General features: G+C 41.6%; 1 protein-coding gene across 1 annotated transcript in view; it reads right to left on the minus strand.

The window, feature by feature from the left end:
* Positions 1 to 529: 529 nt before the first annotated feature.
* Positions 530 to 20,082, minus strand: part of LOC311034045 (uncharacterized protein) — a gene marked incomplete at its 3' end in the record, with an annotated part of 195,799 nt that continues 176,246 nt past the window's right edge. Inside the window, exons 6-11 of the mRNA XM_084041785.1 lie at positions 16,925 to 17,045; positions 16,462 to 16,649; positions 11,360 to 11,419; positions 10,707 to 10,786; positions 8,783 to 8,961; positions 530 to 621 (exon numbers count right to left, since the gene is read on the minus strand). Of these exons, the coding sequence (XP_083897911.1) occupies positions 530 to 621; positions 8,783 to 8,961; positions 10,707 to 10,786; positions 11,360 to 11,419; positions 16,462 to 16,649; positions 16,925 to 17,045 (720 nt within the window). The remainder of the gene's footprint in view (positions 622 to 8,782; positions 8,962 to 10,706; positions 10,787 to 11,359; positions 11,420 to 16,461; positions 16,650 to 16,924; positions 17,046 to 20,082) is intronic.

Consider the following 20,082-nt stretch of genomic DNA (forward strand, 5'->3'; position numbering starts at 1 on the left):
AACACCACAAAATCAAAGGCCCCCCAGTGGCGTAATTTCACGCACATGCACACAACCTGAACATTTTCGGGTCTAATTCGGTTCTATTTGACCAATATAAATCAACATTTTTTCTTTAAATACACAAAAATTAAAAACACAATTCTCACAGGGCCCTGCAGGCCGTGGAACACAAGTTCCACTAAGTTCCGCGGTTAATGCGGCCCTGGTTGGGACATTCACACACACACACACACACACACACACACACACACACACACACACACACACACACACACACACACACACACACACACACACACACACACACACACACACACACACACACACACACACACACACACACAGCCAGGATTCGAACCCGGGTCTCCCGCATGGGAAGCCAACATCTCTTCTTAGACTTTCAAGCCATCAGGCTGAGGTTGTGAGCCATTCTGCTACACACAGCTGGAGTTATTTAGCACCACAGATGATGGTCTCTCTATAACAGACTTTTGAACGCCCAAATAAAAACCTAACCATTATCTCCTTAGCTCAGTCTAGGAGAGCAGAGCTCATAGTACAGCACATCTAAAGAGCGGAGCAAACAGTAATACACCTCATGCTCTCCCTTCCGCAATACTGAGGGGCGAATTCACAAAGAATGCATCACTCCTAATATTAACGCCATGAATTGTGCATCAGTGGTGCCCACTATCTGCCCCGTCTTAAGGTCCGATTCACAAAAGATATTGCGCACATGATATGCTGGCACAAACACGACCATAACGTTTTACAGTGCAGTTAGCCCTGGTGGAGCTATGGTGGTTAGGAGAACAAAAGCCTGAAAATGGACAATGCCTGTGTAGTAATCAAAATTAAGATGCTAATAACTTTGACTGTGTGGCTATTAGCACTGGTGTTTGTGAAGTGGATGTTGTTGATTTTGCATAGAAAGGAGCCAAATATGGTGCCAAATGTATGTATAATTACCTCATTTAAATCCACACAAAGAGCACAGAAGATACTATTTGCTGGGCAGCGCAGTTAGGGTTGTATTTCACCCTTTGTAAGGGAGAATTAGACGCTTATTTGAGCGTGTAATGGCCTCAAAAGCCTCACATTCCCTTTCTGAAGTCACCCCTTAGTGTTTATTGTGCCACAGAGTTAACAGAGATGCTTATTCACTGTTTGTTGAAACTGAACCCATAGCTGCTGAATGAGCATCATTGCAACATGCTAAATCAGTGGTTCCAAAACTGTTTAGCTCAAGACCCAAAAGAGAAATTATGCTAGTCGTTTGCCTAGGACCCAAACTAGTGAAAATAGTTGAAATTTTTGTAATGTTATTTTATGGAAATTATTTGATTTTTTCCCCATTTAATTTATGTAATACTTTTGGAAAATATTGGAATTGTTTTTAATTGATGAAACGTTGGGATTTGTTTTAATCTTTTGAAATATAGATATATTTTTCAAATGGAAAAAAGGAGATATTTACTTGTGACCCATACATATTGGTTAAAAAAATGGGTCCCGACCCATTGTGTGGAAACAGTGTACGAAATAGTGATGAGGAAATATTTTTCGGAGAAATGTAGACAGAGATCTGAAATGTGCATAATGCACTAGGCAACAGCCCCTGCATCCTTTCACTCACACACACTCCAAAAACTGTCTGGAACGCTCCAAATGTGACTTTTGGGTTGTGAACGGATTCCTTCTCCTTTCATTTGTCATGTCCTCACCTTGCTAGTTGTCACAGGTAATGGAAATGATGATAGCTTCTTGTTTAGAAGAAGAGAAACCATTAAGCCCCTGCTGTTCATTTCTGCAGGCAGAAACGCCAACATAATATATGTCTGTCATCATGTGTTTATGAAAGATTATCTGAATGGTTTAAATGAATTGGAAAACGCCAAGTTTGGGAGGCTCTAGCAATTGTATTGCATTGCATTGTAGACTGAGGTTCAAATTCAATCAGCTGTTTAATTGGATAATGATAATACTAATCTGGGAACTGATCTCCCTTTGTTTTTGCCTCTTTTTTGTGTTGAAACAGGAACTCGGTTTTGCTCCTCCCCTTTCTTGGTCCACTTCCTCCCGGGTGCGTCTTTGTTAATTCGTACTAATAACAACATTAAATGTTAAGAACAGTGGCGCTGACAGATTCTGCTGTTAGCAGATTCTGCTGTTAGCAGAATCTGACTTGAAAGATGATACGATAATACTAATATGAGGCTCTCAACTCATGCAGAGAGCTGCTTCGTAATTGATGCTTGTTTTCCACTCCATACTCATCTCTTCATGCTCTGTGGCTCCTGTTGAGCTGCTGGCCTGCACTCCTCTGAGCAGAATGCCAGTTTGATACAACATATAGAGGTGAAATAATCATTCTGCAGCAAATTCACTTCATTCACATCAACCACAGAGGCAGAGTTGATCTTTAACGGTGTTGCCTTTGATTAGACTGTGTTGTGACAGAAATGTGTCTCCCCCCGCATCAATGATCCTTGATAAATATGTTAATTAAATCCGCACATAGGGGCATAGATGAATCATGGGAGACAGTCTCATTAAAAGGTAGGGTATAAGTGATTTCCTTTGTTTAAAATAAGTGCTAAATAGCTCTATATTCTGATAGTACTCAATGCTGTAGAGTGTTTGTTCAGTAACAAGAGTCTCCATGTCTCTCCAGCTCTTAATTAAACATGCATTTTGAGGTCGGGATACCAATTTAATCCGATCGGAGTAGAGAGACAGGATACAGATTAAACAAGTGAAATCGTAAGTGATGACACAAATAAATGAGCAGACAAAAGTTTTAACTGGAACACTATAAAAATTAAGCTGATAAACGGGTACTCTCTCCTGAATGGCTGAAATTGTGTCACCTACTTGGAACATTTATTTTCTATTAATTAAAGAGCTGGAGAGACAGGGATATCCCTGTGACAAAACACTCTATAGCAACAAACGCTCTATAGCAATGATTACTATCAGAATATAGAGCTTTAACCTTTTCACAAAAAAACGTTTTGTTTTTACAAAAAAATATCACTTACAGTACCCTACCCTTTAAGAAACAACAGGAAGAGAAATCAGTTTTCAGGTGGGGTTCTCTCCAGACCGGTAGCCATTGTGGGCTGAATGATGTTGAACAGATGCCATCAGTTCACCCTCATTGGTCGATTGACCGTCACCAAGCTGTCGCCACACATCACTGGATGTCCCTCAGCTCAGCGTCTCATAACGTCAATACACAGACACAATGCCACCTCTCAGAGTAGATATGTTTTCTGTTGTTCAACTAAATCACTGTCAGATTTGATACGAAACCAGTCTGCTGCTACTTTGTAAGGAGAAAAAAAGGCAGCTTTATTCCTGATGTGCTCTATGCTTGATTGATGATCCCTGTTGCCGGTTTAGTACTTATTAAATCAGGGCTATCCTCACTGTGCTGTTCTAGTCTCTTGTTTGCATTATGTTTGTGTGTATAAGTATATATCGTCTCTGTCGGGTGGAAACCTCACATGTCCAAAACAGTTACTTTTCGGGATTCAAATTCAAAAATAGCAAAAGTAGCAGACCAACAAGCTCGAAACGTGGCGCGAAGCGACGCGTTTCGAGCTTGTAGATCCACTACTTTTGCTGTCATGCTTTTGTGTGACGCTGTAGTATGATAAAGTAGGGCATTAGTTTATGAAAAAACACATAAAGTTTAAATCTGCCCGACAACAGCGATATGTTGCCCACGTAGTGGTGCACATGTGTGTGTAAAACATGTGTGTGTATCTGACTGAAGGGTATTTGACTGAAATAGCTGGTGCGCTATCATTTCTTACAGTCATACAGTAACTTGGTCTTTTTTGTTTTGAAAGATTTGTTTTTTGGGCTTTTATGCCTTTATTTATAGGACAGTAGACTGACAGGAAATGGGGAGAGATATGGGGAGTGATACGCAGCAGCCCAGGCCAGTAACTTGGTATTTTATCAACAAAATGTCAGATCTGTGGCCCAAAACTTTGGAGTGTTATTTTTATCCAAACCTCAACTTTGAGAGCAACATCAACAGCGATTGGCAGAGAGCCCCTAATGCGTTTACAAAACTTTCCACTGTTACAGAGGAGCACTTTAAACGAAACCAGGGCCGCTCAAATTAAATAGAGCTTTTATTCTTTCACAGCCATGGGCACATTTTTAAGATTGCTTAATGGTTTACCGCGTTTGAACGCTTTCGGTGTCACTAATGGATGAGTTGTTATTTGGTGGATGTTGGGAGAAACATTCCACTTTGAAACCTTGTGCAATAAAATAACCCTCAAGTGTTTTGTAACTCAATACAATATATTGAACAGGAAAAAGTTCAGCTTTGGTGGAGAGACTGTATCTCTCCAGTACTTTTCCGGCTCTCTTTACTTGCTTAGGCTCATTCTCTCCTCCTGGGGCAGAAGACACCACCGATAGTTCTCCTGTGTCTCCTGTTCTGCTGACATTACTCTCTCTCTGATATTCCTTAAATGTCACAGCCATCATCGTTATGTATCTGGCTAGCAGCGAGGGGTGTGATTTTCAGGGAACTATTAAAACATTCATCTACTAATATAACTAGTATTACATCGTTCCGACATACAAGGCCAAATCAAACAGTTGTCTGGACCCAGAGGCAGCCCTTAGCTTGCTGCGCTCTCTACTAGAGTACCACTTTATCCCACTGATGGAAGAAGTACTCACATGTTTTACTTAAGTAAAATTATCAATACTGCAATGTAGAAATACTCTGTTACAAGTAAAAGTGTGGTATTCAAAATGTAGTTGAGTGAAAGTACAAAAGTATTGCCATCAAAATATACTTAAAGCACCACAAGTAAAGGTACTCATTATGCAGAATGACCCATTTCCCAAGTTTTCAAATGTGTACAAATCTTTTGAAAATAGCAGATCTACAAGCTCACAACGGGTCGCGACCAGTTGTGAGCTTGTAGATCGGCTATTTTCAAATAGCCAAAGTTTAAATAAGGCCGAAGTGGTAAATATATGTATTCATTGCAAATACTCCAGTAAAGTAAAAATACCTCAAAATTGTACTTAAGTACAATACTTGAGTACAACATAGCTGTACACGTTACTTTCCACCACTGCTTTTTCCACATGAACCGTAGCATGCCTATTCTGGGGCAAACAATTTGGCAAAAATTGCAGATCTACAAGCTCACAACGTACCACGTTGTGAGCTTGCCTGCTATTTTTGACGAAGAGATTTGGTGTAGACGGAAATGTCCAAAACAAAAGTAGCAAAAGTAACAAATCTCCAAGCTCAAAACGCGCCACTTTGCGCCATTTTTCGAGCTTGTAGATCTGCTACTTTTGATGCTTTTGTGCGACGCTGTAGTATGATCAAGTAGGGCGTTAATTTATGAAACAACACAAGAAGATGCCCGACAACAACAATAAAACTTTCTATACTTCGCTGAGTGGAATAGATTATTTTCTGTAACACAACATTCGATGATGAATCTCAATGTAACCTCAGTGACCTCTGTGTATAAACCTCTTAAAGATAGCGATACTCCTGAGTAAAGCACTGCCAGGATAACTCATAACTCATGCTTGCTCATAATCTCTATCACACACTGCAATGTCAACTGACTGATATTTCATTCAGCCACATTCCCCACTAAAGCTCACAGGGCGATCGCTGAACTGTTGGGTGAATCGGTATGGATTTATGTACATCTGCAATGCAGGAGCAAAATAATCATATTTGAACTGGGGGGAAAAAATCATGTGGGTACCCCCCTGAGGGTCCCGACCCACAGGTTGAGAAGCACTGTGTTATATAACTGTTTGCTCCATGAATGTAAAAGAAAATATATTCTAGCAAGTGCAGGTATAATTGACGGCACATGAGGTAGAGCGGACGCTTGGGAACCGTAGTTCGATCCCGGGCTCCCCCAGTGTTAGTTTCGAAGTGTCCTTGAGCAAGACGCTGAACCCCTAATTGCGCCCGATGGGCAGCTTGGTGCCTTGGTGCCTTGCATGGTTTCCTCCGCCATCGGTGTGTGAATGTGTGTGTGAATGTGTGTGTGAACGGGTGAATGTAATGCACAATCACGGTAAAGCGCCTTGGATAAAGGCTCTGTATAAATGCACCATTTACAATTTTATAAGATTGAGCATTGTCCTTCTGCTGTATTGTTCATCTTCTCTCTCTCCACACACACACACAGTGAAGGTCATACGTCTCTGCCCATTTAGGTCTACGTTGATTCTCCAACAACATGGCCAGTTTTGTAGATATTTTGAAGTGTACTCTAGTTTACACTGTAGTGAATTATAGAGGGTAACAGCCAGCAGTAATGAAGTCCATTTTTCAAAGAGAATTTTAACAGTTGACCTTCCATTACAGACAGTATCGGGATAATGGTTGTGGCCGCTACCATATTGACCATGGGAAAGAACTGCTTTTTATCTCAAGGTTAAGACGCAATACTGACTAGATTTAACAAGGTCTACAATAAAAAAAAAGTATTCATTCTGCCCTCCGACAGAGAGAGAGAGAGAGAGAGAGAGAGAGAGAGAGAGAGAGAGAGAGAGAGAGAGAGAGAGAGAGAGAGAGAGAGAGAGAGAGAGAGAGAGATGGGGGCGCAATAAAAATATCTCCCTTAAACCAGACAAGCAGCAATATAACAATATCAGCCCCTTGTAAATTCCTTCATTGGCTATAACAGAAATATGGCTGGTAGGGTTCATGTTTTATGAGGGGGGGGGAGGAGAATTAAAACTGCCTTCATAAACAAAATTGTTTGCGGGATTCTGAAATTAGCTCTACCGATCCGTGGCTCGCCTTTCCACATGATCTATGAATGATTATCCACCTGTCTTCACCTCATAGATCATTTACCTTGTAATTTTACCATTAATTAACTACTCAATACTCCAGAAAAGCTACTTGCTGTGCTCACTGGCCTATGAAATGAGGCACCACCAGTGTGTGGATTCTTCAGCATTAGATACACAACTGTTGCAAGTCATGATGTGCATTCATTATTGTGTTCTTAAATACTTATTTTTCTAGCTGAAATCAAAACCTTGCATTACACTCATCTTTCATCCATTTTGAAGAGCTGTAATAGAGGTTTATATGTTTTTTTAATATTGAACCTAGAAGAGAACAGAAGAAGCAGGGGATCAAAAAAATGATTGAAAAGCTAAAATGATTAAAAAGCAATGCACTAGTAAGATGTATTCCAGCTGCACACTCACTTTATTGGGAAGTACTGTCCATTCAATTGACAGAACCCCAGTGGAAACAAAAATAAAGATTTGACAAAGATTTGAATAAATATCAGTTCATATGATTCCATAATTCACCGTTTCACATTGCAACCCCAATGCAACCTGTTTGAGACTGCTTTTCCAAAAGTTATTCTCTCCTACATAGTTGCTTGTAATGTGTGGGGATTTTGCATTGCATCCTGGGATGGCATCTTATAGTATTGTGGTTGAATCTACCCTGATTTTCACATATTGTTTTAACGTTTGTTGAACACAGCTGCACAACACAGGCTGATTGTGTGGGCCTCTGTGAAACTATAGATCTACTGAAGTTGGCCCAGGTTGACCATAGAGATTATGGTTTGAGTGACCTTTAAAAAACTGCCCACCCATCATAGCTGACAAATAGAGTTGACATTCACTAGCTGTTTGCCACAGCTATATTGAAATCCCTTTGATTTTATCTCTAGCATGCAGTGTACACCCACATATAGTACATGTACATACTGTATCTGGACAGCATAAAGTTCCTTCCAGTGGTGGAAACACATTTACTCAAGTACTGTACTTAAGTACTTAACTTTACTGGAGTATTTCACATTTGTTATACTTTTAAGTTTACTCCACTACATCTCAGAGTCACATATTTCCATATATAGTCCACTGCAATTATTTGAACATTTTAGTTACTAGTTATTTTGTAGATGTGAATTATTATTATAACACATACATTAACCACCTCAACCCTATTTAAACTTTGGCTATTTTCAAAATATTTTTTATACAGTTTAAATGTGAATAAAAAAATGTCAATAAAATAAAGCACCATAATTCATTTGAGAGGTGCGCTCAGTAGAGCGCAAATCGCTGCCAGGAGGTGTGCCTTAATAATACTGATGCAAGTAAAACTTAAACTGTATGTGGCATGTGATTACCAGTTTTCCATGGTCTCTTCGGTCTTCCTCCCTCTCTCGCGTATAGGCTACACATTAATTGGCTTCCTCTTTCCATCTTTCTGTCTGTTGTGGGGGTTGTGTGCGAGTATGAAAAGGCACTGCATGAGGAGATGGGATATAATAAAGGACGCTGATTACATAATGTCATTGCAACAAGAGTAGACAGGCTATATCGACACACATCTTTGGACAGTGAACACATCAAAAAGATCACTAGAACAAACATAACATTACAATGTTATAGCCTAACGCATTGCAAAATGTTTGTGCGACCGTCCATTACAATCCTACTCGTAATTCTGAACAGATTTCTGTCTGTAATCTGTCTGTTCTTTCCTTTTGTCAATTATGTTTGCATCATCAGTCACCCAAAGGTTGCAATTTGAAATGTAATTGTTGGGTTTATGCTGCTCTCATCAATCGCAAGAGGAAATAAGTTCCATAATATCACTAACATTATCAACATTGATACATTTAAGATTGACTAGCCAAATAGATATTTTAGGATGTATGATGAAATCAAACTTTTGAGGCCATCTTTGTCAACAATAATTGATAAGAAATCATACCCAACTTTATGATCCTCTCTTCATCTGTCCAGTTGGTCTTGAAGTTGGAGCAGAATGTTGCAGAGAAGAGCTCAGGATCCTTCTGCATGTCCTCAAATAACGTGTTGAGGTCATGTTGGAGAGACTGTGGTGTGGTAGGCACACATCGATGCAAGTCTCCGTCTTTGCGAGCTTGTCTTCTAGGAGGTGAATGGTGAGGAGAAGCCCAAACATGTGGGAGTTTGTTTCTGCCTGGAGAATGTTCAGAGCTGCTGCCATAGGCTGCATCACTGTGTAGAACTCCTCCAGAAATGACCTTTAGTTTCAGAAATGGCAGAGCAGACAAAGAAGTTTGTCATAATGAGGAACATGAACACGGAACCCAATTGTGTTTTGGAAAAACGTGTTACTACTCTAACATTGTAAAGAACAACCTGCCACTCAGGGTTTACCCTCTGGGGATTGAGTTATAGAAAAAGAATGTTGGTGGTTGAGTTGGAAAATTCACTTTTGTTGGAATATGATTAAGGAGGCCATGCCTATGTGTGAGGGAGACAGCTAACCTGAGGGCAAGGTATGTGTGCCAGTGTGTGTGATGTATGATTATGGAACATAAATATGAAGACAGTCATGACAAATGTTTTTGTTAAGAACTTTGAAATTCATATTTGTTTACTTTTTAATTAATGTAAAAAATATGAAAAACATGAAAACGAACCCAATCTTAGTTATATCTCATTACAGCTGATAATAATAAAACAAACAAAAAAAAGATTGTCTAGTGGCCAGTATAACACGCCCAATAGGAAAGTGGGGATAAAAATGTGCTTATATGTCAGGATGCATTAAGAGCAAACCATGGGGGATGTGAACAGTGACAACACAGCTGTGAGTGTGGAGCCACTAGATAATCAGAGAGGATTGGACTTGATGTTGTGGAGGCTAGTGAATGCTATTGACAAAACTCTGTGTGGTGTGTGTGTGTGTGTGTGTGTGTGTGTGTGTGTGTGTGTGTGTGTGTGTGTGTGTGTGTGTGTGTGTGTGTGTGTGTGTGTGTGTGTGTGTGTGTGTGTGTGTGTGTGCGCATGCGGGCAAAAGAGTCGGTAAAGGAAACAACAGGGAAGTCGGGAAGCTACAATAGGTGCAAATAATAATCAAATAATTAGACTTATTTCATCCCGCCGGGGAAATTCAGTGTTCAGCTTCACCCTGCTCAAGTGAGCGCGGGGGTTCACAGTAAGGGGTTAAGTGTCTTGCTCAGGGACACCTCGACACATGCCCAGGGCCGGGAATCAAACCTTCTGCTTCCCAGGCGGGCTCTCTACCCATTCAGCTGTCATTGTAGCATTTAAGGAAGAGCAAAGACAGAGAAATGTCAGCACAGAACAGGAGAAACAAGATAACTGTCATTGATGTCTTCTGTTCCAGGAGGAGAGAAGGGCCTACAGTAAGCAATTAAAGGGAGATAAAAAAGTACTAGAAGATTCTCTACTGAAGCTGAACTTTCACTTCCTTCTGTTTTTAGAACAACATCAATTATTATATCGAGTTACAAGAACACTTGAGGGCTATTTTATTACGCAAGCTTTCAAAGAGACCAATGTGGAATTGTTTTTTGTCTTCTATTCCCAGACAAATACTGACCAAATAGAAACTTTGCCATTAGTGACACCGGAACTGTACAAACGGTAAACAATTTGCTTATGTGGAAGAATACATCTGAGCCTGGTTTCAGTTAAAAGAGCTCATCCGTCTCAGTGGAAGGCTTTGTAAAGGCGTTAGGCCTCATCGCCTGTGTCAAGTGTCTGCTGTGACACTCAAACTGCTGGAACCACTGGCATATCATGTCAAACCTGTTTGTATGCTTGTTGTGTGTGCCTGTCTCAATGAAATCGGGACTGGCACGATGCTGTGGGACAACCCCTGCTGTGTCTGCATCCAGTACCTTGGTGCCCAGGCACTGTAGATAGGAGCAGATGCTGATGGCTCCAAACGGATGGACATGGAGGAAGGTTGAAATGATCCCTGAGGTACAGAGAAACACAAGACATGCAGAAATGTTAAAGGAGTAGTTCAACCCCAAAATGACCGGGGCGACCCACCTAAGAGGGTCTGACTATTGGATCAATACATATCAGTATATCATTGGTAGTTGTATTGATGAAGATGTTTACAGTAGATGAGTCATCGTACCAACAAGCAGGGCTTCTCTCTCAGAGTTGACAGGACTTTGGGGAATCTTCTCTGGGGGGCCGTCCTTCTCCTTCTCCTGACTGCAAGACACCACTGATGATGCTGTCGCCACACACACACACACACACACACACACACACACACACACACACACACACACACACACACACACACACACACACACACACACACACACACCCACCCCCCAACTGGAATTGTTGCTGTGGTTCTCCCTCAGGGACAGTAGCAAATCTCACTTCTTGCAAACTCTTTAATGTATATTATTGTATATATAACTCGGCACAAGAAACATGTGGTTTGCCAATTATGATATAAACTACTGCAAGGCAGCCCCCAGTAGGTATTAAGAAAAGTGAAGAGGGTTCAGTCCTGGTTGTCTCTTACGTTGGTCTGTTTAACACTCTCCTCATTCCCTCGGCCATCTTGCTGCTTTGATGTCTCCAGCTGCAGCGAATTGGAAACATGAGAAAAAGAGAAGATGTAATTGGCACATGAATACATTCAAACACAAAGGAACACATGTACATGTGCGTGAGCATGCACACACACACACACACACAAACATTTTTTTTGAAAATTCCACAAGAAGGCGCTCTAACACAACTTAGGAATGATCCCTTGACGCTCAGAGAAAGACTGAACGGATGTTACGTCATCCCAAAAGCGACAGCTCCGTCCACCTCCTATGGTAGGATTTGTAGAAAAACACATGTAGCTCGGATTTCTCCTTTTTTTTGTGTGAAAACGAGCCTTATTCAACGGGCGATAGCAACAAAATGTCCGATCACGATCCGGTGGACAGAGGAGACCCTCCCCCACCCACCAGACACTTTTTGTTTACTTCCGTGTCTACAACGTGGCTTCTGCGGCTCTCCAAAGATTGTCAATTTAAGGTAAAAACGCTGGCATGGGGATAAAACAAGAAAGAAATGACTTGGAAGTCATATTCTACCAGGTGCTCTGTGTGTGTTTGTGTGTGTGTGTGTGTGTGTGTGTGTGTGTGTGTGTGTGTGTGTGTGTGTGTGTGTGTGTGTGTGTGTGTGTGTGTGATTGTTTTCATATACCTGATTACTTGTTTTTCCTGGCAACATTGAATCTGCGTCGCTAAACGCTATAATGTTTTTTATATAAGTGGTGGCAATTTTTTTTGACACCACACGGGTCTTCCCAACAATAGCGAAGATTGAAGTCAGTGTGAACATGGCCAAATAATAACTTAATAGCCAAACTAGGTCTAATGAAGCACGCTAGCATTTAGGCTAACCAGGCTTTTTACCAGGCGCTCTACGAGCACCTGGTAAAAAAAAACAATGTTTTAATCTGTTTTAAACTGTAGCACTGAGACTAGCTGTGACTCTGTCCATGGTGCTGAATTCATGTTGTAGCATTGAGACTAGCTGTGACTCTGTCCATGGTGCTGAATTCATGTTGTAGCATTGAGACTAGCTGTGACTCTGTCCATGGTGCTGAATTCATGTTGTAGCGCTGAGACTAGCTGTGACTCTGTCCATGGTGCTGAATTCATGTTGTGGCATTGAGACTAGCTGTGACTCTGTCCATGGTGCTGAATTCATGTTGTAGCACTGAGACTAGCTGTGACTCTGTCCATGGTGCTGAATTCAAGTTGTGGCATTGAGACTAGCTGTGACTCTGTCCATGGTGCTGAATTAATGTTGTGGCATTGAGACTAGCTGTGACTGTCCATGGTTCTGAATTCATGTTGTGGCATTGAGACTAGCTGTGACTCTGGCCATGGTGCTGAATTCATGTTGTGGCACTGTGACTCTGGCCATGGTGCTGAATTCATGTTGTGGCACTGAGACTAGCTGTGACTCTGTCCATGGTGCTGAATTCATGTTGTGGCATTGAGACTAGCTGTGACTCTGTCCATGGTGCTGAATTCATGTCGTAGCACTGAGACTAGCTGTGACTCTGGCCATGATTCAGCATTTTTTATCAGCATCTACAACATTACTAGCAGTCCTATTATTGACAATTCTAAACGGGCAACAGGGATCATCAATCAAACACAGAGCACATAAAGTAGGAACATAATAGCTTTTTGATTTGTACAAAGTAGCAGTAACACATTTATTTCTTATAACATTTGGCAGTGAGATTTACTTTGATAACAGGAAAAAAAAGATCTACTGAGCATTGTGTTAACACAGTGGTTCAAAACCAGTGGTCCTCCACAATCATTTTAACCACTTTGCTTTGGCTATTCAAAAATAGCAGATATACAAGCTCATAGTGCGGCACAGAGTGCCGCATTATGAGCTTGTAGATCTGCTATTTTTGAAAAATCTTGAAAATTTGTGCATATCTTTGAATATATATATATATTTTTAAAGCAAACATTTTAACTCAAATCTTTGCTTCTGGGGTCCCTGGCCCAAAACTCTTTCAGATGGGGGTCCGCGGCCAAATGTATATCAATTTAGGGGTCCTTGGCATGAAAAAGGTTGAAAACCACAGTGTTGACATGATGAGACTCCAGTGATGTGTGGAGACAGCCTGTGTGAGGGAACACTGAAGTCATGAAGAGATCTGCTCAACATGGCGAATCAGCCCACAATGGCTTCCGCTCTGGATAAATAATGGCCTACAAACTGATTTCTCTACGTTTTCTTAATGATACTGTCTCCCATGATCCATCTGTGTCCCTGTGTGTGGATTTAATGACCATATTTCCCATGGATCACTGATGGTAGGGGACACATTTCTGTCACACAAGGCATCATCGTTACAGATCAACTCAGTCACTCTGTTTGATGTGAACGAATCAACGAAACAGCTGTGTTGGCTGTCAAAAAGACAGTTAAATGACTATAGGTTATAAATGTCTCCTATATTGCGCACTGCTTGCATTATGGCAGGCAGTTAATAAGGGAGAAAGCATGAAATATCATTTCGGAGCAAATCTACAAACATAAAAGCTGTGTTATCTTGCTTTTCAGCGTGAATTAGACATTGTGAAATGTATATTTACTATTTTAGAATAGAATGAGGTAAGGCAGAAACAAACTGAAGTTGATAATAAGCCAGGATTAAAGGGATATTCCACCGCGCTGATCACCGGATCAGGCTGATCCGGTGCATCTCAGGAGCCGACACATTAACTGAATAAAGGCGGCGCTGGAGCAACTCGGATCATTGGAGCCTTTTAATTTTAATAACAGGGTGCAAGGCACACACAAAATGACATCTTTGTCAGGTCATGTAATTAAGCCGTTTCCCTGTGGTGCTCCTACACACCCACATTTATCAGTTCACCACATACTTCCAAATGGTTAGAAAGTATAATAATTAATATTATATATAATTATAAAAGATGATTTATTATCCATCTCTTTCTGATTAAATATGTATCTTTGCTAACACTTGCCTTGAAGCAGTTCCTTTCTGATTAAACCAATCTGAATGGGGTCAGTAACCCCCCCAACACGCACGCACACGCACACGCGCACACACACACACACACACACACACACACACACACACACACACACACACACACACACACACACACACACACACACACACACACACACACACACACACACACACACACACACACACACACACACTATTGTGTGTGACCTCTGTAGGTTCTTTCCTCCGTACTCTTCTCAAGTTTTCACTCCTTCCTCATCTTTAGTAGTTGCCATAAAAAAAATTGAATAGTTCTTCAGAATTACATGTAACATGTACAGTATGAACCGTGGCTCATACAGAGACACCAGCAGCCACACAAGAGCAAGATTTCAATGAATTATACAGCACATTTTGCTCTGGCAATCCACTATCAATCCATCATTTCAGTGGGATCAAGGACATGCTGATTTGCTGGATGAAAATCACCCTAATCCTATGATTTGAACTGGATTTGTTCCAGATTAAAGCTCGGATTTAATGTCCTGATCTGATTGCATACCAAAGTGATCCCAATCCTGGTTTTATCTCCATCAGGCCAACAGGCCGGGAGATGGAGAATTAGTTTTGGTCACTGCTTGTATGTCTGTGTGTGAAACATACTCGATACGGTTTGTCTATAATCGTCATCAATTTCTTTAAAAAAAAACAATATAGCATGAATAGGGATGGAGATAACTGCCTGACAGCCACAACCCATAACTTACATAGCCCTGGCTAGGCAACTTAGCCTGCCGGAGATATGTGCTTTTTTACAGTTTGGTTTTGAACTACCAAACATCCAAATCTGATCCACTCAGATATAAATCAACTATTCAAACTTGGCATCTTTAGAACTGGGCCCTGGCAACGTGAGACTACAGATCTTGAAGAACTGTAGATCTCGTTTTGAACAGAATTTGTACAGATAAAAATGCATATACATGAACATTTTTACATGCATATCTGTCAAAAGGATAAAACACTTGAGGAGCTTGAGAGCTTATTCCCATTGTTGTCCTTCTAGTGCAAACGTGTGTGTAAACTGAGCGCCACGTGCTGGGGATAGGGGGTTTTAGGTTCTCATTCACCGAGCACCCAGCTGAGATGAGAAAACCCACCTCCTGCTGTGCTCATTTAAATACAGAGCACTTTAACGAGTTGCGGGGGGCTCTAGCATGTATGTTGGGAGAATATTCATCAGCAAAGTGTGAAACATTCTAAACGCTTTCATGCTGCAATAACCACATTTTGTCATAATGCATGACGAGAAAACAGACTGAATTTACATGCCGATAATATGTCATGGTAATTCTTTTGTGTGGCTGTGATGCACCACGTGGACCAGGCGAGCCGCGAGAGCTATCCAAACTTGGCATCTTCCAATTCATTTAATCCATTCAGCTAATCTTTTCATGAACACACCATGAGAGACATACTGTATTTTGGCACGGTGATTACTTTTCTGCCCGCAGAATTGAACAGCGGGGGCATAATGGATTCTCTTCTCCTGAACAAGAATCTATCATCATTTCCATTACCTGTGACAACTAGCTAGGTGAGGACATGACAAATGAAAAGGTGAGGGAATCAGTTCACAATTCAAAAGGCCATATTTTGAGCTTTGCAAACAGTGCTTGGGTTCTGGGGAAATTGCCTCAGACACCATAAACCAAAGACATTATGACGGAAGAAGAAATAAGTTACAGCCAGTAAGGCATAACATTTAAAGATAGTTCGGTCTCTTTTCACACCAACTGAACTACAGTCGAGGAGCCAGAGGTCATCAATCTACTGACCTCCACCCATGTGTGGAAGAAGCCCAATTCATAGATGACAAAAACACATAAAACACAGTGGACGATGTCACAGTGGGCATAATGATTCATAGTGAACTATGAGCGGATGTCTATCTAGGAGACAGAATCAATAATTAGTTTGTGTGTGTAGCCTTTTCAAGGTAAACGTTATCTATAAAATGGAGTTGGTATGCTCTGATTTGGTGTGTACAGGCCTTTAGTCAGACTAAGACAGACAGCTTGTGTGCATGTGTGTGTATGTGCGTGCACTACCTTCTGCATGCCCTGCAGAGCCTGCTGCAGGAAGCTGAGCTGCTGACAGCGTGTGTTGTCCTCTTCACTCCTGATTGGCTGGTCCTTGCCCTGTTCCTGCTTGAGGAGTTCTACTTCGTTCCTGTAGGCGTCCAGCTGGCAGCGAAGGGAGTCATTCTCTTCCTTTAAGGCCTCTGTCTGTAACACACACACACACACACACACACACACACACACACACACACACACACACACACACACACACACACACACTTTAAGCCTGGGTTGCGCCAACATGCAAGGGCGCACCGCTGTTCCGATCCGCACCAATACATGGCACAAACACTGTTCAGGGGACTGCCATGACAATATTCACACCATGTGGCCCCCTGGCTCAACTCAGCACACTGTACAAGGTGCCAAACTCTTCTTTCAATGCACATGTTAAGGCATGCATGGCATGCATTGGTCCAAAGTATAATACCTGAGTCCTCCGAGTCCTTGCTGTCTGCACCGTTCGCATCTTCCATGTCGTCGTCTGACATCTCCATCTCCTCCTCTCGTCTGATGTCCATCAGCTGCTCGTTGTGCATGTTCCTGATCTCCTGGAACACAACCACAGCCAAAGAGGGGCAGAGTTAATGATCTATCTCACAGCAAAGACACTCATGACGTGTGTAGACGCTCTGGTTGGACTACAGAGCTGGGTTGTGCCGGCGAAAAACAACAACAGAAACATAACATCAGTTTTGTCATCTCTCCTTTCCTGTGTCTGCAGACAGAATGTACAAGCAGGGAGACTGGTAGTGAATCTCAGTGCTATGGGATGTTCTCAACATACAGCAATGGAACAAAGGAGAGTAGATGAGTAAAGTGTTCTGTATCTCGGCTACATTGAAAATGAGGGCCAGCCCCTCAACTGTACTCCGAGTTCAAATAAAGGTTATGATGAAAGAGGAGATGGTTGGTCCGGGGCCCGGGGCTTTATCTCCCTCTGGCACAGAAACAAGGCAGATGGAAGCTGAAACAGCTACATTAAACAGTATTACTGCATTGTATTGTTCTGTGGGGAAATATCAGCAATGGCTCTTTAACACAGGTTCATAACAACCACAACCATAGTGATACCATGAGAAACACCATGGCACATGAAACTCTATGTATCAATGGTTGAAAATGTCTCAAACATGTGACCATCGATACATTTTAAATCTTAGATATGTCAAAAGGGGCTTTATATATTCTATTGGTTAGGTATTAGACTTTATAGTAGATATTTAGGTTGTTAGTTACAGTAGGATTACATTTAATTTTTAGGCACTTACTGTATATTGTATGTTGCATTTTCTGTTTTTGTCATGTTGTTAATATTTTTATATGTGGGACTACGGATGGACATTAGCTTCTAGCTAAATCCAACATGTTTACATGAGATCATGTTCAATTGATTGAATTCTTGTACATTGTATTGAATGTTCATTACTGTGTACTGTCCCGTAAATAAACAAATACAAGTAAAGTAAAGTATGTGTGTGTGTGTGTGTGTGTGTGTGTGTGTGTGTGTGTGTGTGTGTGTGTGTGTGTGTGTGTGTGTGTGTGTGTGTGTGTGTGTGTGTGTGCGTGTGCGTGTGTGTGTGTGTGTTTCTCTATATGTGTGTTCAGTGTCCTGTGGATTACCTCTGTCTTAATCTGACAGCACAAAGCTGGAAAAGCTCAGCAGTGAGACTGTCAATCTTCTCTGCTTCCATTCCTCCGCTCACTGACTGACTACTGACTGACAGGGGGGGGTGAAAACAGGTTTGCCATCAGTTTTCAAAGGTTTTATGCGCCTTTGCTGCGAGTGAAATCATGTCTGTAGGGTCTGGAATGCAGTGCATTCATTCATTGCACTCTTGGTGAACGTTGGACGTTATGCTAATGGCAATGTGTGCTAGAATGACTGACTGAACCTATACCGCTAGCCTCCAACTCTACCTACAGGGGGGATGTTTGGGCAACGGTAATGCCTGAGCCTTCCATCTCTACAGGACCACTGAAGCTAATGGAGCAGCGTAATGGAGGGTAGTCAACCACACACACACACACACACACACACACACACACACACACACACACACACACACACACACACACACGTCAACACTGAGACATGACCAGTGGTGGAAAAAGTACTCAAATGTTCTACTTAAGCAAAAGTATCAATACTGCAATGTAGAAACTTCTCTTTTACAATAAAAGTCCGGAATTAAAAATGTACTTGAGTAAAAGTACATACGTATTGGTATCAAAATGTACTTGAAGTACCAAAGGTAAAAGTACTAAAATGTTTGAAAATAGCCGATGTACAAGCTCACAACGTGTCACTATGCATAAAAATAAATTGTACAGTACTTGAGTAAATGTACTTAGTTACTTTACACTACTGGTAGTCAACCACACGCACACGCACACACACACACACCAACACTGAGACATGACACATCTGACGACCATCAACAAAAGCCAACACACCTACAACCGCCCCTAGGAAGATAAAGGTAGCAAAATATGCCAACACTAAACAAACTCACACTACACACGCGCACACACACACACACACACACACACACACACACACACACACACACACACACACACACACACACACACACACACACACACACACACACACACACACACACACACACACACACACACACACACACACCTATCCTGGGTAGAAGGTGTTTTATCTTCTACAAAGTGACACAGCAGGTAAAACAGTGATACATTGTAGCAGCTGCCTCTCAGCTGCAGTTTGTGTTCTGTGTTCATCCCTTCTTTTTCACCTGCGGGCCAAAGAACCACACTGAGTAACCACACAAAGAATCACACTGATAAACAACGTGACTGAAAGTCAAAACTGCTTGATGCTATGCTGGACAGTGGAAACCATTCTTACTAACCTAGTAACCTATATGACCTCTGCTGTATTGACTCTTTCTCCAAGAAGCACGTGTAGTTTGTGTGTGTGAGGTACATATTGTTCTGTTAATTTCACAATAAACAATGGGATTTTCCACTGGAACAGGACCATCAGGCCACACTTACCCGAGAAGATCTGATCCGATCAAGACCTCTAGACTGTAATCACAGTCCAGGCATCACATCACCATGATCACCATGTAATTTGACAGAGGGACAATGACAATGAGAAGGAAAATGTGAGTTTAAGTGATGTTCTGAAAGCAACGCATTCTCACTCCCAAGACAGCAAATGGGTGACTTCTAAGTCATTAACTCGAACGGCGCTGAGGCGGCTCAAGCGGACTTCGCAACGCTCAGCACGGCGACTCGCACGCCTGACTCGTTGTCCCAAGATAGGCCGTTGATGTAAGATAAAGACATTACTGAACTTGCTAAATTTCCACCCATGTAAAAAACATCGGTTGTGGCTGATGTGTGAGAGTCGTCAGTGTTAGGAGGAGAAGGAAGAGAGGTGTCTGTATAGTTTTACCTGCTCCTGGTTTCTCTCAGAGATGGAGAAATATACTGGAACTTCTGGTGGGTGTACTGGCCACACTGTGACTAAATAAATGACCACTTACTTTAAAACAAGGAGCCTATTACCTTCATGTCTGACGTTTACCCATTAGTCATGTT

Source organism: Gymnoscopelus microlampas (assembly GCF_963454915.1).
Source record: "Gymnoscopelus microlampas genome assembly, chromosome: 18".
In the NCBI taxonomy this organism is placed as follows: domain Eukaryota; kingdom Metazoa; phylum Chordata; class Actinopteri; order Myctophiformes; family Myctophidae; genus Gymnoscopelus; species Gymnoscopelus microlampas.